This window comes from Podarcis bocagei (assembly GCF_964188305.1).
Source record: "Podarcis bocagei genome assembly, chromosome: Z".
Lineage (NCBI taxonomy): Eukaryota > Metazoa > Chordata > Lepidosauria > Squamata > Lacertidae > Podarcis > Podarcis bocagei.
In genome coordinates, this window is record NC_138140.1 from 860,420 (window position 1) to 879,367 (window position 18,948).

The window sequence follows — 18,948 nt, forward strand, 5'->3', positions numbered from 1 at the left end:
GACGCTTGACAGCTATGCCTTAAAAACAAAGCAAGGTGCCAGTCCTCACCGCTGCGCTTGAGTTGAAAGAAACAGGAACATAGGGAGCTTCCTTGTATTTCAGGCAGGGGTCTATCGTGTCACCCCCTCCTCGCCTTGAGTCCCAAGTGCTGCCACCTTTCCAAATGAGCACGAAGGTTCTGGACCTGAGAAGGATCCTGGTTTGTGAAGGCTAGCCCCCCCCTCCCCCTGGAGTTTTTGGCAAAGCCCCACCATCTGCTCCTTGATGACCCAGACAAGGAAACAACATCCCACGTCAGACCATATTTACGGTGCACTGAGCATCCTGCATTCCTCGCGGGCCATAATTCTCCAAGTGACTCTCCTCTGTCGCAGGCTGGAGGCATAATTCAGTGAGGCCTCCAGGGAAAGGTCACTCATTTGCAAATAACTTTGCAGAAGGGAGCCTCCCTCCGCAACAAAAGGCTCCTCGTTGCAGGTTGGGGTGTTAAGAATAAACACATAACAGTCTTATCAATCTCAGGCAAGGGAGTGAATTGGTTGACTGACTGAACACAGGAGGCATAAGGGTCTCCCATTTTTCAGGCACGCTTGGAAATGTAAGCAACTGCCATGGGAACAAATAAATACCCATTTCACAGGGGGGGAAACTGACATTGCACAGAACACCCCTGAAGCAGCAGGCAAAGCGTGGCAACATCTTCCCATTCAGATACAAATTCAAATAAATAAACAAATTCAAATAAACACAAATTCAAATAAATAAGTCAATAAAAACCCAATTTGAAAGGGGAGGGGGGAAACCTCAGAGGGGCAGGGGGTGTTGGCACCAAGACAGGGATGAGTGAACCGTTCAATGTCAGTTTCACATTTTTCCATCAGTGAGTTCCTTTCTCCACACTTCCACATGACTTTGCAATTTCTTTTTATTTGGAAAAAGGCCTCATGAGAAATCATCAGCCATTTTAGTGCAAATTTCTCTTGACATACACATTTGTGTGTGCAATTCTGGCTGACAAATCCATTTCTGCAAAACTATTTTCTCTAATACAACGCACGGTTGTATATTATTTTCACTAATATGTGCATTTTTATTCACACTTTTAACCCAAGTATATGCATTTATTTTATTAGGGAAGTTTAGGGTTAGGGTTTTTAATGTCTGATGCTGTATTGTTTTTAATATTCAGTTGGAAGCCGCCCAGAGTGGCTGGGGAAACCCAGTCAGATGGGTGCGGTATAAATTTATTATTATTATTGTTGTTGTTGTTGTTGTTGTTGTTGTTGTTGTTGTTGTTGTTGTTGTTGTTGTTGGCTGGAGAATTGCTTTGCAAAAAATTCTGAAAGGTGTGGATTTCAAAGAGCAGCTGAGTTTTGGTTTAAATCTTGTTTCAGAAACTGCTAATCAGGTATGTCTGCCTCTAAATATGAACCGAGTCAAATTTCTTCCCCATCTGAGGGTGTCCAGAGGTGCCATACTGTGGACCCCAGAACCAGAGATTTTACAGCACAGCTTCCCAAACTTTTCATGTTGGTGACACACTTTTTAGACATGTGTCATCATTCCGAGACACAGTAATTCAGTTTTACTAGCAAACCGGAGGTTAAACTAGATCCTTTTCCTGAGAAGAGTGTGTGGAGCGTTCACGTGACACACCTACGCACTGCAGCGACACACTAATGTGTCACAGCACACAGTTTGGAAAGCTCTGTTTTACAGGAAGGAACTATGACCCAGATTTCAGACTTCCGCATGGGAGCTGGGTCTGCTTAGCCTGCAAAAGAGGAGACCGAAAGGAGATGAGAGAGTGATATTCCTCTCAAATGGCAAGCTTGTTTTCCGCTGCTCTGGAGGGTGGGACCCAGACCAAGGGATTCAGATGACAAGAAAGGCATTCTGACTAGATATTAGGAAGAACTTTCTGATGGGAAGAGCTGTTTGACAGTGGAATGGACTCCCTCCGAAAGAGGTGGACTCTGCTTCACTGGGGTGACAGCAAAGGTTGCAAGGTTTTTAGCTGGGGCAATTAGAATAAGATCCACTATTTGACTATTGATTCAAAACCCTAAAATGTATTTTTATAGTTGACTTCTTATTTTTATTTTTTGCAAATCGTATAGTTGTATCACTGCAGAAGGTGACAGCAGCCACAAAATTAAGAGATGCCTGCTTCTTGAGAGAAAAGTGATGACAAACCTAGACAGCATCTTAAAAAGCAGAGACATTACCTTGCCGACAAAGGTCCGTATAGTTCAAGCTCTGGTTTCCCCAGTAGTGATGTATGGAAGTGAGAGCTGGACCATAAAGAAGGCTGATCGCCGAAGAATGGATGCTTTTGAATTATGGTGCTGGAGGAGACTCTTGAGAGTCCCATGGACTGCAAGAAGATCCAACCTCTCCATTCTTAAGGAAATCAGCCCTGAGTGCTCACTGGAAGGACAGATCCTGAAGCTGAGACTCCAAGACTTTGGCCACCTCATGAGAAGAGAAGACTCCCTGGAAAAGACCCTGATGCTGGGAAAGATGGAGGGCACAAGGAGAAGGGGATGACAGAGGACGAGATGGTGGGACAGTGTTCTCGAAGTGACCAGCATGAGTTTGACCAAACTGCGGGAGGCAGTGGAAGACAGGGGTGCCTGGCGTGCTCTGGTCCATGGGGTCACAAAGAGTGGGACACGAGTAAACGACTAAACAACAACATTGTTGTATTATTGCTATGGCCGATGGCTGACGCAAATAAAGATTTGTTCATTCATTCTACTTCACTGGAGATTTTAAAGCAGAGGTTGGATGGTCATCTGTCAGGGATTCCTTACTTGTGAGTCCTGGATTTCAGCGGGTTGGTCTAATGAGCCTTGGGGTCCCTTCCAATTCTACAGCTCTGTGCTTCTATGGCCCTCCACCCTACAGACTGCTGCCCTCCCGCCCTCAATCTGAGCTTCCATGCCTGCAAAGCTCATCCTCTCTCCATCGCTCCCTTCGTAATGCAGCCAAGGAGGCGGTTCTCCTTTCCTGAGCTACCTACCTTCTGCTGAAGTTCCAGAAGGCGCACACTGGCTCCACAAACTGGTCTGGCAGAGCCTGCGGTGGGACGGAAACAGTGGGAGTCTTGAGCCCGACAGAGAAGAAAGCTCTGGACCAAGCCCCAAAGGGGATCCACTCAAAACAACAGGGTCAGCCCCACCCTCTCGATCACTGCCAGTTCAAACACACCACCACGATCAGCACCAGCTGGGAGGTGGCCTGTTACACAAAGGCAGCCACTCTGCAGCTACATGGGCCACTTTGAGGGAGGGGAGCCGGGGCGTGTAGTGGTTAGAGTGCCATGGAGGAAAAGGTGGGGACATAAATGCAATAAATAAATAAATAAATAAATAAATAAATAAATAATTAAATAAGGGCTCACCACCACCTTGGGATGACCACCAACATGGAGAGCTTTAAAAATGAATTAGACAAGGCTACCCATGGCTACCGAAGCGGGTGGCGCTGTGGGTTAAACCACAGAGCCTAGGACTTGCTAATCAGAAAGTCGGCGGTTCAAATCCCTGTGGCGGGGTGAGCTCCCGTTGCTCGGTCCCAGCTCCTACCAACCTAGCAGTTCGAAAGCACGTCAAAGTGCAAGTAGTTAAATAGGTACCGCTCCGGCGGGAAGGTAAATGGTGTTTCCGTGTGCTGCTCTGGTTCGCCAGAAGCGGCTTAGTCCTGCTGGCCACATGACCTGGAAGCTGTACGCCGGCTCCCTCGGCCAGTAAAGCGAGATGAGCGCCACAACCCCAGAGTCGGCCACGACTGGTCCTAATGGTCAGGGGTCCCTTTACCTTTACCTTTTTACCCACGGCTATCAACCACAATGGCTATATACTCCAGTTATGGAACCTCTACCTGTGGGCCTAATTAGGCTTTGTGAGGCGTCCTCATTTGGCCCCACCCACCTGGCCATCTCCCCAACATCCCCGGACGCAAGAGATGCAAACACTGAAAGGGCCGCTCTGAAAATGGAGAATTGGGACTGCGCTCCTAATATTTCCTTTCCAGAGGTAGAACCCTGAACTTTCTTTTGCAAGCTGCCAGGCTCAGTCCTGAAACATTTATTTTACCTTTACAATATATATCATCTTTTCCCTCAGGGAGCTCAATGTGCTGCGCATGGGTCTCCTCCTCCCCCATTTAATACCCACAACCAGTCTGTGCAGCTGGTTGGGCTGAGAGGCAGCAACTGCCCCAAGGTCAGACATACCCAATGAGCTTTATTGCAGAGTGGGGATTCGAACCCTGCTCTCCCAGGTCCCAATCCAACGCTCTCTCCATTACACCACACTGGCTCTCACTATGATGCTAGGCAATTGACTGGTGGGCTGCTCTTCCTTCCTACCAAAATGACCCACAGAGGGAGGGAGAGTTCTGGCTCTAGGCTGCTGGATGGATCCAGTTCCAGTTCTCCCCTGCTCCACATGTTTACCCACAAAGATGCCCATTTGCAGCAGGTAAAGGGAAAGGGAAAGGGGCCAATGACCATTAGGTCCAGTTGTGACCGACTCTGGGGTTGCGGCGCTCATCTCGCTTTACTGGCCGAGGGAGCCGGCGTGCAGCTTCCGGGTCATGTGGGCGGCATGACTAAGCTGCTCCTGGCGAACCAGAGCGGCGCACAGAAACGCCATTTACCTTCCCACCTATTTATCTGCTTGCACTTTGAAGTGCTTTTGAGCTGCTAGGTTGGCAGGAGCTGAGACCGAGCAACAGGAGCTCACCCCGTCACAGGGATTCAAACCGCCGACCTTCTGATCGGCAAGTCCTAGGCTCTGTGGTTCAACCCACAGGAATGGACTGCAAAGCCTCACCTGGACCTGGTGCCAGAGGCGGTAACGCACAGCGGTGCTGATTTCCTCGTAGTCGCTGACCAGAGAGGAGGAGATGATGGAGGAGCCTGTCTGGGTGTTCAAGTATCTGGGGCAGAAACGGGAAAAGTGTTTGTTTGTTTATTTATTTATTTACCAGACACTTTTGTGTTTGTTGTTTTTTTGCCAAAGCAACTCAACCACTCACCAACAAACAAGCCCACATATATACATTAAAATATGGCAGGGAAGGGCATACATTAAAACATCCCACCCACTCTGAAAGGCATAGGTAAAAGCCAAAGTCCTGATTTAAAAGAGGAATGTTTTCGCCTGGCGCTGGAGATATGTAACGATGGCACCTCCCCGGGGAGAGCGTTCCACAAGCAGCAGAGGTGCGATGATGACCCTCACTTTTAGACTCCAGGGCCAATTTCATTCTGTTCACCTGAGCTTTCAATAGTCATTAATTTGTATTTGTAGGTGTGCTGCACAGACAATTCTGCTTAATTCACGAACGCTCATTGCTGTCCTGAGGGTTCTCGTAGCAAACTTTTGTTATTTCCTGATTTTATACTGAATTTTGTAAAGTGCCCTGAATATTTATTTTAATTTTATTTTTTTAAGGAAAAAGCCAGGCTGCAGATTCTTAAGATAAACACGGATGAGATTTGTGGCACCTAAACAGGCATGAGCTTCCCTCTGCATTAGATACAAGAATAAACCTTGAAGGTGTTTTTGCTGCAAAACGAATTGCTAACATACGCAAATACCTTTGCCTGGGCAGACCTGAACTTCTCCTTTAGCCAGCCTAGCACTTGTTTTAATTAATATAAAGAGGGAATGAGCCACAATCACTCTCACACACCTGCCTAGCCCATAAACCATTTCTGCCGTTCCCATGCCCACAGAAGCTCCGCCTCCCTATCTGAAATGCAAATGGTGACAGCGCCACCTTGTGTCCACCCCCCCACAAAAACCAGACAATTCGATTCTGCAGTTTTCATCTCAAGGCAACAACTTTGGTGTCTGGGTTTTCACTTTTTGAAGCATGGCAACCCTAATATACATCCTTCTTTCCATCATGGAAACACACATCTGGTTCCCAGGTAGTCACCCACCTATATATTGACCAGATCTGGTCCTGCTTAGCTTTGGCTAAATGGTGCCATTATTTGCTTGAGGAAGCTGTTTTATACCAAGAAAAATCACTGGTCCACCTAACTCAGGTGAGTCTACATTGCCTTGGTCAGACCACACAAGGAATACTGCGTCCAGTTCTGGGCAAGCGTCCAGTTTATTGACAAGCTGGAAGGTGTGCAGAGGAGGGCAAGCAAGAATGATCAAGGATCTGCAAACCAAGTCTCATGAGGAACAGTTGAGGGAGCTGGGTATGTTTAGCTTGGAAAAGAGGAGGTTGAGAGGAGATGTTAGAGCCAACTTCAAATATCTCAAGGGCTGTCACAGGGAAGAAGGAGGATGCTTTTTTCTCCTACTCTGGAGGTGAGGACTCAAACCAGTGCCTTCAAGTTACAAGAAAGGCGAAATTCTGACTAAGCACCAGGAAGAACTTTCTGATGGTGAAGTGCTGTTTAAGAGTGGAAGGGTCTCCCTCAGGAGGTGTGGACTCTCCTTCCTTGGAGGTTATAAAGTAGAGGTTGGATGGCCATCTGTCATGAATGTTTAGTCGGAATCTCCATTAGTTCGCGTCTTGCCCTCCAGAGCAGGAGAAAAGAAGCTTGTTCTCTCTTCCATGTGACAGCCCTTAAGATATTCGAAGATAGCTATCATATCTCCTCCCAGTCTCCTCTTTTCCAGGCTAAACATACCCAGCTCCTTCAAGCACTTATTGTAAGGTTTAGTTTCCAGACCCTTGATCATCTTGGTCGCCCTCCTCTGCACATGTTCAGAGGAGAGGAGAGATATAGTGGTCATGGAAGACCTCAACTTCTCCAATATCTGTTGGAATTCAAACTCTGCCAAGAATGTAAGGTCCAACAAATTCCTCCACTGCCTCGCTGACTGTCTCATTTCCCAGAAGGTTGAAGAAGCAAGAAGGGGATCGTCTATCTTGGACCTGGTCCTCACCAAGAGGGAGGAGATGATTGATGAAGTGGAAGTGCTCAGAAACTTGGGAGGAAATGATCATGTCCTCTTGGGTTTCATGATACAGAGGCAAGGGAAAGCTGAGGGTAGTCAGACATGCACTCTAGACTTTAAGAAGGCCCATTTTAAAAAGCTTAGGCAGCTACTGGGTGAGATCCCATGGTCAGAAATACTCAAAGAGAAGGGAGTCCAAGATGGATGGGAGTTTCCAAAAGGAGAAATATTGAAGACCCAATTGCAGACAATTCCAACAAGAAAGAAAAGTGGGAGGCATCTAAGGAAACCACTGTGGCTGCATAAGGAGCTTACAGATGAGCTGAGAGTTAAGAAATGGCAAAAGGGGGAAATCACTAAGGAGGAGTCTGGATGAGTAGCCAACAGTTGCAGGGGGAAAGTCAGGCTGGCTAAAGCTCAGAATGAGCTCAGGCTTGCAAGAGAGGTTAGAAATAATAAAAAAGGGGTTGGGGGCTATGTCCAAAGCAAGAGGAAGAACAAGCAAGTGGAGGGTCTTCTGAAGAGTTTGGATTTGATATCCCGCCTTTCACTCCCCTTCAGGAGTCTCAAAGCGGCTAACAGTCTCCTTTCCCTTCTTCCCCCACAACAAACACTCTGTGAGGTGAGTGGGGCTGAGAGACTTCAGAGAAGTGTGACTGGCCCAAGGTCACCCAGCAGCTGCATGTGGAGGAGCAGGGAAGCAAACCCGGTTCACCAGATTACAAGACTACCGCTCTTAACCACTGCACCACACTGGCTCTCATGGAGAAGACGGGGAAATGCTATTGGATGACAAGAGAGAAGGCGGAACTACTCAACACCTACTTTGCCTCTGTCTTCACCCACAAGGAAAGCGATGCCCAACCTGGTGCTAACTGAATCAGTGATGTATGGAAGATGCTGCAGCCCAAGATAGGAAAAGAGGTGGTAAGGGAACACCTGGCTACTTCAAATGAATTCAGATCTCCAGGGCCTGATGAGCTGCAGGGTACTAAAGGAGCTGGGTGGAAAATAAATCAGGAGGTTGGGGCAGGTAGGAAAGGCCTGAGCTATGACCCGGCTCACCTACCTCCTTCCCCCATCTGACACGGCTGCATCCTGGAGCACAGCGTTGCCACTGGTGAGAAGGCGCTGGAGGGAACTGTAGCCGTACCAGGTGTTGGTCATGGTGATCTGGCGCAGACCTGGGCGGGAATGAATGAATTTTATTATTACGGTCACAGACCAGTTCCGGCTCACTTACAATATCAGAAAAATCATAAAACACAACAGTGAGCGAGATGAATAAACACCCAGCAATAAAAGATAATGGGAGAGGATTTACTCCAGCAAATTATTTGTCAAAGTTACAAATACCTAAATACTGACGGTCATTTTCCCTCGCTAGATTCAACGTGCTGCCATCTGCCTTATTTCAGGGCAGATTCGAGGGTAAACCGTACGTGGAACGAGTCTGCCCCTGCAGCTTGATGGAGGTAGGAACTGTCTCTCATGTCTTGTTATGCCGTCGTTTCTACAGGGATATACATTCGGTACTTATCATCCCTGCTATACAGAAATCTCCAAATGGGTCCGAACTGCAGTGTCTAAAACTCCTGGTAGAGGACAAGGATCCAGAGATCACGCTCAGGGTGGCCAAATTCTGTGCGACTGCCATAAAACTTAGGGAACAAGCTGTACTACCAAAATGATTAAGGGTTTAAATGACAATTTTAGGTTCTATTTTAGTGATCAAGACCTGGGTGGGAAGTAACAGAAGTTTGTTGTGGCCTGGTTGTGGCAGGGACCAGGCTGTCTGCCATTTATTTGCATCACGTATGTTGATTTTTGATTATTTAATTTCTACACCACTTAACATATTAAAAATATCTGTGAGTGATGTACAAAAAACAGGCAACTCAAACAAAATATTACTAAAGTTCTCAGTTGTTATATTAGTACAAAGTTACAAAGATATATAAAGCAATATCAAATCTTATGACATACCCTGTTTGGTGGGATTTCATCTTACATGCAACACACAGAGACAGACAGGGAGTACTTCTCCATTGTACAACGTGAAATTTGGCTTTTCTGACGGTCTTAAGTGCCTCACCAACCAAATATTGAGTCTCTCTCAGATATACTGTGCTGCCTTTTTGCACTTCTAGGATTTTTTTTTATTGTTTTGATCTGTTTGATTTACTTCAGTAAAAACCTTTAAAGAAAATCTCTAAGCAATGAACAACATCCTAAAAACAAACACCACAGATAATTATCAAGTAAAAATTCTATGCTTCAGAGAAGAACAGAAAACAATGAGATCACCAGCTCTCTAAGCCATCTGTACAAGCCGGGGTTGTGAAAACTTTTTCAATCCCTTGTGGATAACCTTCAGGCACGGTTGCTGGATGAGGCCAGAGGCAAAAGTAGGCAGAGCAATTGCACATACAATAAAAACCAGATGAAACCATATTTTAAAAGTTTAAACCAGATAGCTACTGTGGGAAGACATATTCTTAACTGCCTGCATAAGCAATAGAAGATAGAAAAGCTTTAAGCAGGTGTTCGAAAGGTTGGAACAGAAGGCGCCTGCTGAATCTCTAGTGGCATAGTGTTCCACAGGACCAGCCCTTGACACTAAATGGCTGGTTTCTTGTTGTTGTCAAATGAGCCTCCCCATCTTGGGAAATGACCAGCAATGTGCCTGCAGATTATCTGAATGACTGAGCTGGAATATAAGAGTTCAGGCCATCCCTGAGGTTCGCTGGACCAAAGTTGACCAGGGCTCTGTAAATTTTTACAAGGACATTGAACCTGGCTTGGTAGCCGATGGGCAGACAGTGCAGTTGTTTTAACAAGGGGGTCACCTATTGTTGGCCAGGTGACCCCATCAGCAATCTGGACGCCACATCCTGCACCATCTGCAGCTTCCACACTGGGCCCAAGGGCAGCTCCACACAGAGTGCATGGCAGTAGCCCAGCCCCAAGGTTACCAGCACATAGACTACGATGGTCAGGCTGCCCTCGTCCTAAACCCTATTAATTTCTAGTGTAGTTCAGTTTCACCTTCCAGTCCAAGCTTACACCACCAGGCCTCACGCTAACCCTAACCTTAACCCCTAACTCTAACCCTACCCCTACCCCTTACCCTACCCCAACCCTAACCCTACCCCAACCCTAACCCTACGCCTAACCGTAACCCCTACCCCTAACCGTAACCCCTACCCCTTACCCTTACCCTACCCCTAACCGTAACCCCTACCCCTACCCCTTACCCCAACCCTTACCCTACCCCTAACCGTAACCCCTACCCCTTACCCTACCCCTAACCCTAACCCTACCCCTAACCGTAACCCCTACCCCTACCCCTTACCCTTTCCCTAACCCTAACCCTAACCCGTAACGCTACCCTAACCCCACCAGGCCTCACCAAAGCAGCACTGGGGAAACCAGGGTGGGGGTAGGGTCGTGGCATTTCTTGGCAAGGACATTTGGGCAAAAGGAAGGGGACTAAGCCACCACATACATGACCCAGCTTCACCAGAGACCCAGTGTGGTGTAGGGCAGGGGTTGGGAAGGCTTACTGGGCATGGGCCAGATCACTCCTGGGGAGATCCATGGGCCAGGGAAGCGCAGTGCCATGCCAGAAATTGCCTCTGCACATGTCTGCGGTGCTGGAAAATGCTTCTGCGCATGCCCAGATGCTGAAAATCACACCTGCACAGAAGCAATTTCTGGCACTACGGACATGCGCAGAAGTGATTTCCGGCGTCTGGGCATGCGCAAACAAACATACAATAATTCCACTTTTGTTAACATTGTTGAATGACTTCCTTGAATCCTCCTAGCTGAGGGGGATTGTGCCGTTTCTATTGTAGCGGTTTTCCAAAACTATTTTCACATAAAATTTACTTAGTCATTTTTCATCTTTCTTTCTTTTCATTTGAACATTAACATAGTAATTTACAACATCGGTTGGTTTGGGGGTGGTTTGGGGGCAGGTTAAACGGCCTTCCTGGGCCGCTTCTGGCCCATGGGCCTTAAGTTGCCGACGTTGGGTGCTGGGGTCAGAGTGTTGGAGCAGGACCTGGGAGAGACCAGGGTTCGAATTCCCGCTCAGCCCTGAGGCTCCCTGGGGACCTTGGGGGCCAGTCGCTGCCTCTCAGCTTCACCTCCCTCACAGGGACCAAATGAGGAGTGGCAGAATCAAGAAAAGTGGCATCAGAAGGCAATACGTTAAAAACAAGTAAATCCCCTCTCCACCTCTCACTCTCAGCCTCTCCACCTCTTCCCTTGGGACTTCGATCTGGTCTGGACCGCCTTGGTTCAGCATCATGTACGCAGCGCCATCAGCTGTTGCTCGGTCGAGAGAGACACGTCGCACTTCTACTCCTGGGGAGCAAAGGGTCAAGGGTAGTGTCATCTTAGAAGATACTGGGCTACCTGCAAGGAAAGGTCTGACCTGTTCAGCAACCAAATAGACCACCCATTTAAAAGACCATTGGAGAGGCTCACCTTCAAAGCTCATGAGAAAGGAAAGATCACGGGTGGAAATGCAGGAGAAGAGAGTGTGATAGGAAAACTGATGTGGAAGCCATTTCCCCTCAAAGGAATTCCTCGGGCATTTGGACCCAGAAAAAGTGGAGCCCAAGAGCATATATTAGGGGTGCGGGTGGCGCTATGGGTTAAACCACAGAACCTAGGACCTGGTTGGTGGTTCGAATCCCCGCAACAGGGTGAGCTCCCATTGCTCGGTCCCAGCTCCTGCCAACCAAGCAGTTCAAAAGCACGTCAAAGTGCAAGTAGATAAATACCATCCCGGTGGGAAGGTAAATGGCGTTTCCGTGCGCTGCTCTGGTTCGCCAGAAGCGGCTTAGTCATGCTGGCCACATGACCCGGAAGCTGTATGCCGGCTCCCTCAGCCAGTAAAGCGAGATGAGCACCGCAACCCCAGAGTTGATCACGACTGGACCTAATGGTCCTTTACCTTTTAAAGAGCATATATCTAACCGTCAAGTCAGACTCAGCTGGCAGCAGTTGCGGCAAGGAAGGGGAGGCGAGAGGCTCTCCTGAATACAACCCCTTCCCCACACAAGAGCGCCACTCTTTTCTCACTTAAAAACATCTCTGCACATCTATGAGCAGGGAAAGAGCGTCTACATGTGTGGGCCCAATAACGCTTAACCCCATAACAAATTTAGAAATTAAGTTATACTAGATGACATAGGTTTTTTCCAATTTGTGCATTGTTAGTCTAACAGTGGGGGGACAGAATTCTGCTCAATATTTCACTTGGTAGGTCTGCCCTAGCAAAGTAGCCTTGCTTTGTACTCGAGATCTCTTCTTCCCACTGACACCCCCCCCCCGCCCATCCACTTTATAAGTAATTGGGGCGAAAATATGTTCCTGCTGTGACTTAGCCTCAGAAAAATGCTCGCTTGCGGAGGAAAAACTTTCCTCTTTTTGTGAAGATAAGTAAGTTATGCGCTGTGCCCTTGAGTATAATCTATGCATTTTTTTATCTGCAATCAGTGTCATTTTCTTATCATAGCTCAAGATAAATTGCAAAACCAAAGAACTCGGTATCTCCTCTTCCACGTGGCGTCCTCTTGTGGCACCTGTGTCAAACGTCACCATCCTGGCTGATCTTCAAAACGTTGTGGAACTACAACTCCCATTGACCATGCTGGCTGGAGCTGATGGGACTTAAGAGGGTGTTAAATAGGAGGCCATTTGTGGCTGCAGATCATTGCTGTCACCCAGCTCTAACCTGCAGGCTGAAAATGGCCTGTTACAATAGCCTGAAATCCTGAGGCTTAAGGAATTGCAGCCTGCTTGAGAAGAGGCTGAGAAGAGCTGTTCTTTGGCTGCTGGGTCAGGCCAGAGGCACAGGAGCCTGCTCCTAGGGGCCACGGGGGCTTCGGACCCCACAATAAAATATTTGAGGGGCCAGGCCTCCACAAAGTGGATGGACATTCCCATGCAAATGGTGCGTGTGCACTGTGTCATGTGATCAGTTATGCAAGGTGGGGCTTACCTGGCGCCCAACAATATTTTATTCAAGTTGGCACCCCTGGCCAATGGTCCATCTAGCCCTGTTCCCACAGCGGCCCATCAGATGCCCCGGTGGGGAACCCTCGAGCAGGATCCGAGCACCAGAGCAGTGTGTGTGAGAGTGTGTGTAGGAACTAACCTACCGCACAAAGGCAATTATTTATAGTAGCTGCTCCACCTACGCTTCTGACATGTGGCCCTCAGAAGGCTAACCAGAAGGAATGTTGGCCCCCGGGCTGAAAAAGCTTCCTCACTCCCGAAGCAATAGGGAAATGTGGCTTACATGCCTTCATGTGAGTTTTAGGTTTGATGAGGCCCTCAGCTCCTGAAGGTAATGGGGCCCTTGATATGTCCAGCTGTCCTTTGTCAACCACAAATTGTCGCTGCTTTTTTGTGTTGAATATATGCTATATGGTAATATATGGACCTAATAGGTATCTCAAGCCATTTGCACATAACAAAATATGCATTTTATCAAAGTAATGGTTGAATTGAAATACAATTAATAAAAAGTATATTAATAGTGAAATACAATTAAGAAGAAGTATATTAATAGTGAAATGATTATTAAGCTCTAACTGTATGTAGGTTTTGTTTTATTTGTTTTTTATCTCATATTTTGGAAATGTACACCCAGGTTTTATTTTCCCCTTTAATATTTTTGGGGGGCCCCCAAGAGAGTGGGGCCCTAAGCTATAGCTTGTTTAGCTTATATGCAAATCTGGCACTGGGCACAAGGCTGGCTGCAAACTCATTCAGACATAAGAGCGTATTAAGAGGCTGCTGGATGAAGCCAAAGGCTCCTCTGTCCACTTCTGACAGAGGGAAACCCAGAAGCAGGATCCAAACTTGAGAGCAACTCTTTCCTCCTGCGATTCCCACCAGGTGGTCTTCAGAAGCCATCCCAGTTGGTGGACACCACTGCCCCCTGTGTCAGTGAGTTCCGCAGTTTAACTATGTGGTGTGTGAAGAAGGGCTTTCTTTTGCCTGACTCTTCCAACTTTAGGCTTCATTGGATATCCCATGTTTGGGTGCCACGAGAGAGGGAGAAAATGGGATTGATCTGCCCACTTTCTCCATGGGATGCACATTTTATATATTTTAATAGTGTCATCTGTTACTCACTAGTTCTCTGTGGAATTTAACACAAGCAGTCAAGTACAACACTTCCTGTTTGCCCAGAGTGGACACACACAGGGGGGTGCTACTCCAGCCAGGAGGACTTTCTGCCCCACCTGCTCTGGAGCATCCTCCCCCTGCGTGTGACCAGGTAGATGGGCGTGACCCTGGCAGACCCTGTAAAAGGATCACACAACCATCTCTCTCTCTTGACCATTTTCTCTTGATGTTGTTCTCTTGATGTATTTTGCTGTTTGCTGGCTCTCAGCCAGCAGCACATGGCCTCAAATCCCCACTTTCTTTTCTGTAACTCCAAGCTAAAAGCCTGCCTTCAGGGAACCTACTGTGAACTGAATGTAAGTAAACTTCCTATCATTACTTTTAAAGAAGACTGTAGTGTCTTTATTCTTTTTAAGAGGGATAAAAGGGGAATTTACCAGGATCAAACCCTGGTTTGCTTACGTAAAGAGATGCAAATGAATCTACCAACTAGCTTCCTGCTATATACTGGGGACTGTGCTTCTGACTCATTAGTGTGAGGGAGGGAGGACAATATTTAATCAATCTATCCTCTCCTACTATCCACAATTTCCACATTCGCAAAGCTAAAAAGCCCCAAATTCTGCAAGCCTTCATTCATAGGGGAGTCCCTCCATCCCCCAGATCATTTTGGTTGCATTTTATGAACCTTTTCCAGCCCTGCAGTATCCTTTTTGAGGTGAGTACTCTACACAGTAGGGACGCAGGTGGCGCTGTGGGTTCAACTACAGAGCCTAGGACTTGTTGATCAGAAGGTCGGCAGTTCAAATCCCCACAACAGGGTGAGCTCCCGTTGCTCGGTCCCAGCTCCTGCCAACCTAGCAGTTCAAAAGCATGTCAAAAGTGCAAGTAGATAAATAGGTACCACTCCGGTGGGAAAGTAAACGGCGTTTCCGTGCGCTGCTCTGGTTTGCCAGAAGCGGCTTAGTCCTGCTGGCCACATGACCCGGAAGCTGTACGCCGGCTCCCTCAGCCAGTAAAGCGAGATGAGCGCCACAACCCCAGAGTCGGCCACGACTGGACCTAATGGTCAGGGGTCATTTACCTTTTACCTTTACCTTTACTCTACACAGTACTGTGGGGGATGCACCACAGATTTGTGTAACAGCATTAGGATATTTGCAGTTTTATTTTCAATTCCTTTCCTACTGAATTTCTGGCATCAAATTTGCTTTGACAATTCCCCAGGCTCTTCCTCCCGCTGCACCCCAGAGCCTTGCTGCTACTCACCAACGTTCTTACTCCGGATGGTGACTTTGGGCCTCTCTGCACTCAGGAGCTGATGGAGGCTGGAAACCATCTTGTCCATGTTTTCCACAACTGTCATGGGTCCATCAAGGATCTGAGAAGCACAGGAGCAGCGGCCCAAACCTTATCATCATCATCATCATCATCATCATCATCATCATCATCATCAACCAGCTTTGCCCATGGGCTTCCCTGGCCCTCCTCCCGCAGGGAACTCAAGACCTACACTGGCTCCCAGGACATTTCTGAGCACAATTCAAAGTGTTGGTGCTGACCTTGAAAGCCAAGGTCTCGGCCCAGTATATCTGAAGGAGCGTCTCCACCCCCATCGTTCTGCCCAGACACTGAGGTCCAGCGCCGAGGGCCTTCTGGCAGTTCCCTCCCTGCAAGAAGCAAAGCTACAGGGAACTAGGTAGACGGCCTTCTCGGTAGTGGCACCCGCCCTGTGGAACGCCCTCCCACCAGATGTCAAAGAGAACAACAACGACCAGACTTTTAGAAGACATCTGAAGGCAGCCCTGTTTAGGGAAACTTTGAATGTTTGATGCATTACTGTATTTTAATATTTTGTTGGAAGCAAATAAAGTATTATTATTATTATTATTTGTACCCCGCCCATCTGGCTGGGTCACCCCAGCCACTCTGGGTGGCTTCCAACAAAGATTAAAAATACATTAAAATGTCTCACATTCAAAACTTCCCTGAACAGGGCTGCCTTATTATTATTATTATTATTATTATTATTATTATTATTATTATTATTGCACTCTTCCAGTCTCTGAGGGGCTGCCCCATTGAAGAGAGCAAAGGCTGCTTAATGCATTGCAGGGGGTTGGAATGAAATGGCCCCTGGGGTCCCTTCCAACTGTACGACAGTTCTATGATCCTATGACTTCTCTGCTGCTTAAGCTCCTGGAGGGTAGATTTCGGTCAAAGATTAGGGAAGCTTCTTGATAGCAGGGAGGATTTAAGAATGGAGTCAGTCACACAGAGGGAGGTGGTATGAGGCGTCAGATAATCCTGATGGAAACGGAAGCAGAGTTTGCTTATTTGCCCCATGTCTGGAGCAGAAATCAATGAACATGATTGGTATTCGCCTTTGTTGTGTTCAGCCTGCCAATGATCTGGAACCAATTGGGATTCCTGCACTGCAGGGGGTTGGACTAGATCAGTGTTTCCCAAACGTTTTTGGGCAACGGCACACCTGTTAGCCGGAAAAAAATCTCGCGGCACACCACCATTAAAGCCCCGCCCCGTGACATCAGCGCGCAGCGTCACGCCGGGAGGGACGCACAAAAGCGAAAGTTTTTTCCCTCCCCCTTGCCGGGGTGGGAGGAGGCAGCAGAGCGAGGGCAGCTGAGGCGGCGGCGGCTGTTGTGGTGGTGGCGGCGATAGCGGGCGGAGGAGGGGGCGGCGGCGGGAGTTGCTGCTGCTGTTGTTGCTGCTGCTGCCCGGACATGCCGGCCTCCTCCTCCTCCGCTGTCTCGCGATCCTCCCTTTTGCGCGCGCTGCCCCGCCGCTCGGCACCACCACCGCGGAGCCGTCCCCGGCTCGACGCGGATCCTCGCCGCCGCCGCCGCCTCTCACCGCCCGACTCGCCCGCCTTCCTCCCACGGCACACCAGCCGATGTCTCACGGCACACTAGTGTGCCGCGGAACACCGGTTGGGAAACACTGGACTAGATGACCCTGAGGAATCCCTTCCAACTGCAGTCCTTTGATTCTATGAACTGCCCTTCCAAACTGAATTGCGTTTCCTTTGCATTGAAATGGATGTTGTGGAATAATTTAGTAAATCATGTAATAAAGTACATATTCAGTTGCGTAAAATTCTGCCCAGAAGCCTAACTGCTGTGAGCATAGGTGTGATGCAACTCATTTAATTAGGGTGTGTACCCAGGGATATTTATTTCCTTATATATTTCTACCTTCCTGAAAATCTTCCAGCAGAGGCCGGACAACCATCTAGTGTTTGTTTATTTATTGTGTTTCTGTCCCACCTCCCCCCGCCCGCCAAAAAACCCTCCAAGGAGCTCCAGATATCCCCTCCATATTTAACACCCCAACAACCGCCCTGTGAGGTCAGTGGGACTTCAATACGATACAATATCTTTATTGTCATTGTCCCATACAGAAAAATGAAATTGAAAAATCTACATAAGACATTCAAAAACCCTAAAAACTCAGAAACCCCATTTTAAAATACAATATACTCCCATAGAGACTACCTTACAATGCTTTTAAAACCAAAATCGCATTTGGGTAGAAACTGTTTCTCAGGCGGCTGGTCCTAGTCTTGATAACCCTGGACCTTCTTCCAGAAGGTAGAAGCTGAAAGAGATCATTTCCGGGGTGCGCACTATCCTGCGCTATCTCTGCAGCTTTCTTCTGACACTTGGAAGCGTAGATTTGATCCAAGGTGGGAAGAGTGCATCCAGTTATTCTCTCCGCAGTCTTTACAACCCTGGACAGCGTTGTTTCCCCCCTGACTGTGCAGCTCCCAAACCACACGCAGAGACTATAAGTTAATACACTCTCCACAGTACAATGGTCAAATGCCATCAACATTACTAAGAGGCCTGCATTGTCTTCCAAGGTCACCTCTGTCAGCTTCATGGCCCTAGGGTCTCCCATGGGTCCTGGTCTGACCACATACTCTCAAGGATGGAAAGGGATGGAGGACTATCAGGGCTGCTTCAGCTTTCTGGATTTCCTGCCTCAAACGTTGGGGCTCACCAGACCCGTCCCCCTTACTTCTAGGAAGCCATGATTTTACCGGCTTTATTTCGGACCACTCCTCAGCGTTCTGCTCCTCCAGGATTGCCCCGGCAATTGCCACGTAGTGCTGCCCCAGCTGCTCCAGCGTTGCCAGTTCCTCTGGCTCGTTGGCATCCATGTCTGAGACCTCCTTCAGCAGTTGCAAGATGCCCAGAAGAGCAGCTGGCTCCAGAGAGGGAGGCTCAGCGTCCGTCAGGACTGTCTCCACCACCCCTAGGTAACCAGCGGCTACTGAAATGTCCACACCTCGGGCTTCTGCCTGGAAGACACTCTCGGGAATCTGTAGCCAGAAACAAGACCCCCCCCCGCAGGTTAGAGAAGGGGGACTACCATATTTTGTGCTCTATAAGGCTCACTTTTTCCCTCCTAAAAAGTAAGGGGGAATGTGTGTGCGTCTTATGGAGCGAATGCAGGCTGTGCAGCTATCACAGAAGCCAGAACAGCAAGAGGGATTGCTGCTTTCACTGCACAGCGATCCCTCTTGCTGTTCTGGCTTCTGAGATTCAGAATATTTTTTTTCTTGTTTTCCTCCTCCAAAAACTAGGTGCGTCTTGTGGTCTGGTGCGTCTTATAGAGTGAAAAATACGGTAAATGGGGGCAGGGTGGGTGAAGGGGTTTGTGTGTGCCTCCCCTTTTGGAAAAATCCACCAAGATGTGTGTGATTTGCACACAGGGTCTGTCTTAAGCGTATGTGGCGCCGGGGTGCAAAGATCCGCCTGACGTCTGCCCCCCCAGGTTGCCCAGTCCCAGGCCCACAGGAAGGCAGAGCTGGCTAGCCACCTCAGCGTC

The 18,948-nt window shown here is 48.2% G+C and overlaps 1 protein-coding gene across 7 annotated transcripts in view; it reads right to left on the reverse strand.

Annotated features, from left to right (window-relative positions):
• Positions 1–18,948, reverse strand: part of ADGRD2 (adhesion G protein-coupled receptor D2) — a 61,196-nt gene that overhangs the window by 31,260 nt on the left and 10,988 nt on the right. For 6 of the 7 annotated variants that reach the window (XM_081179687.1, XM_081179685.1, XM_081179683.1 and 3 more), the window contains exons 8-13: positions 18,158–18,439; positions 15,364–15,475; positions 11,185–11,364; positions 8,009–8,123; positions 4,843–4,948; positions 3,027–3,082 (exon numbers count right to left, since the gene is read on the reverse strand). In XM_081179687.1, coding sequence (XP_081035813.1) covers positions 3,027–3,082; positions 4,843–4,948; positions 8,009–8,123; positions 11,185–11,364; positions 15,364–15,475; positions 18,158–18,439 — 851 coding nt within the window. The remainder of the gene's footprint in view (positions 1–3,026; positions 3,083–4,842; positions 4,949–8,008; positions 8,124–11,184; positions 11,365–15,363; positions 15,476–18,157; positions 18,440–18,948) is intronic. The other variant, XM_081179686.1, reaches the window with a different exon arrangement.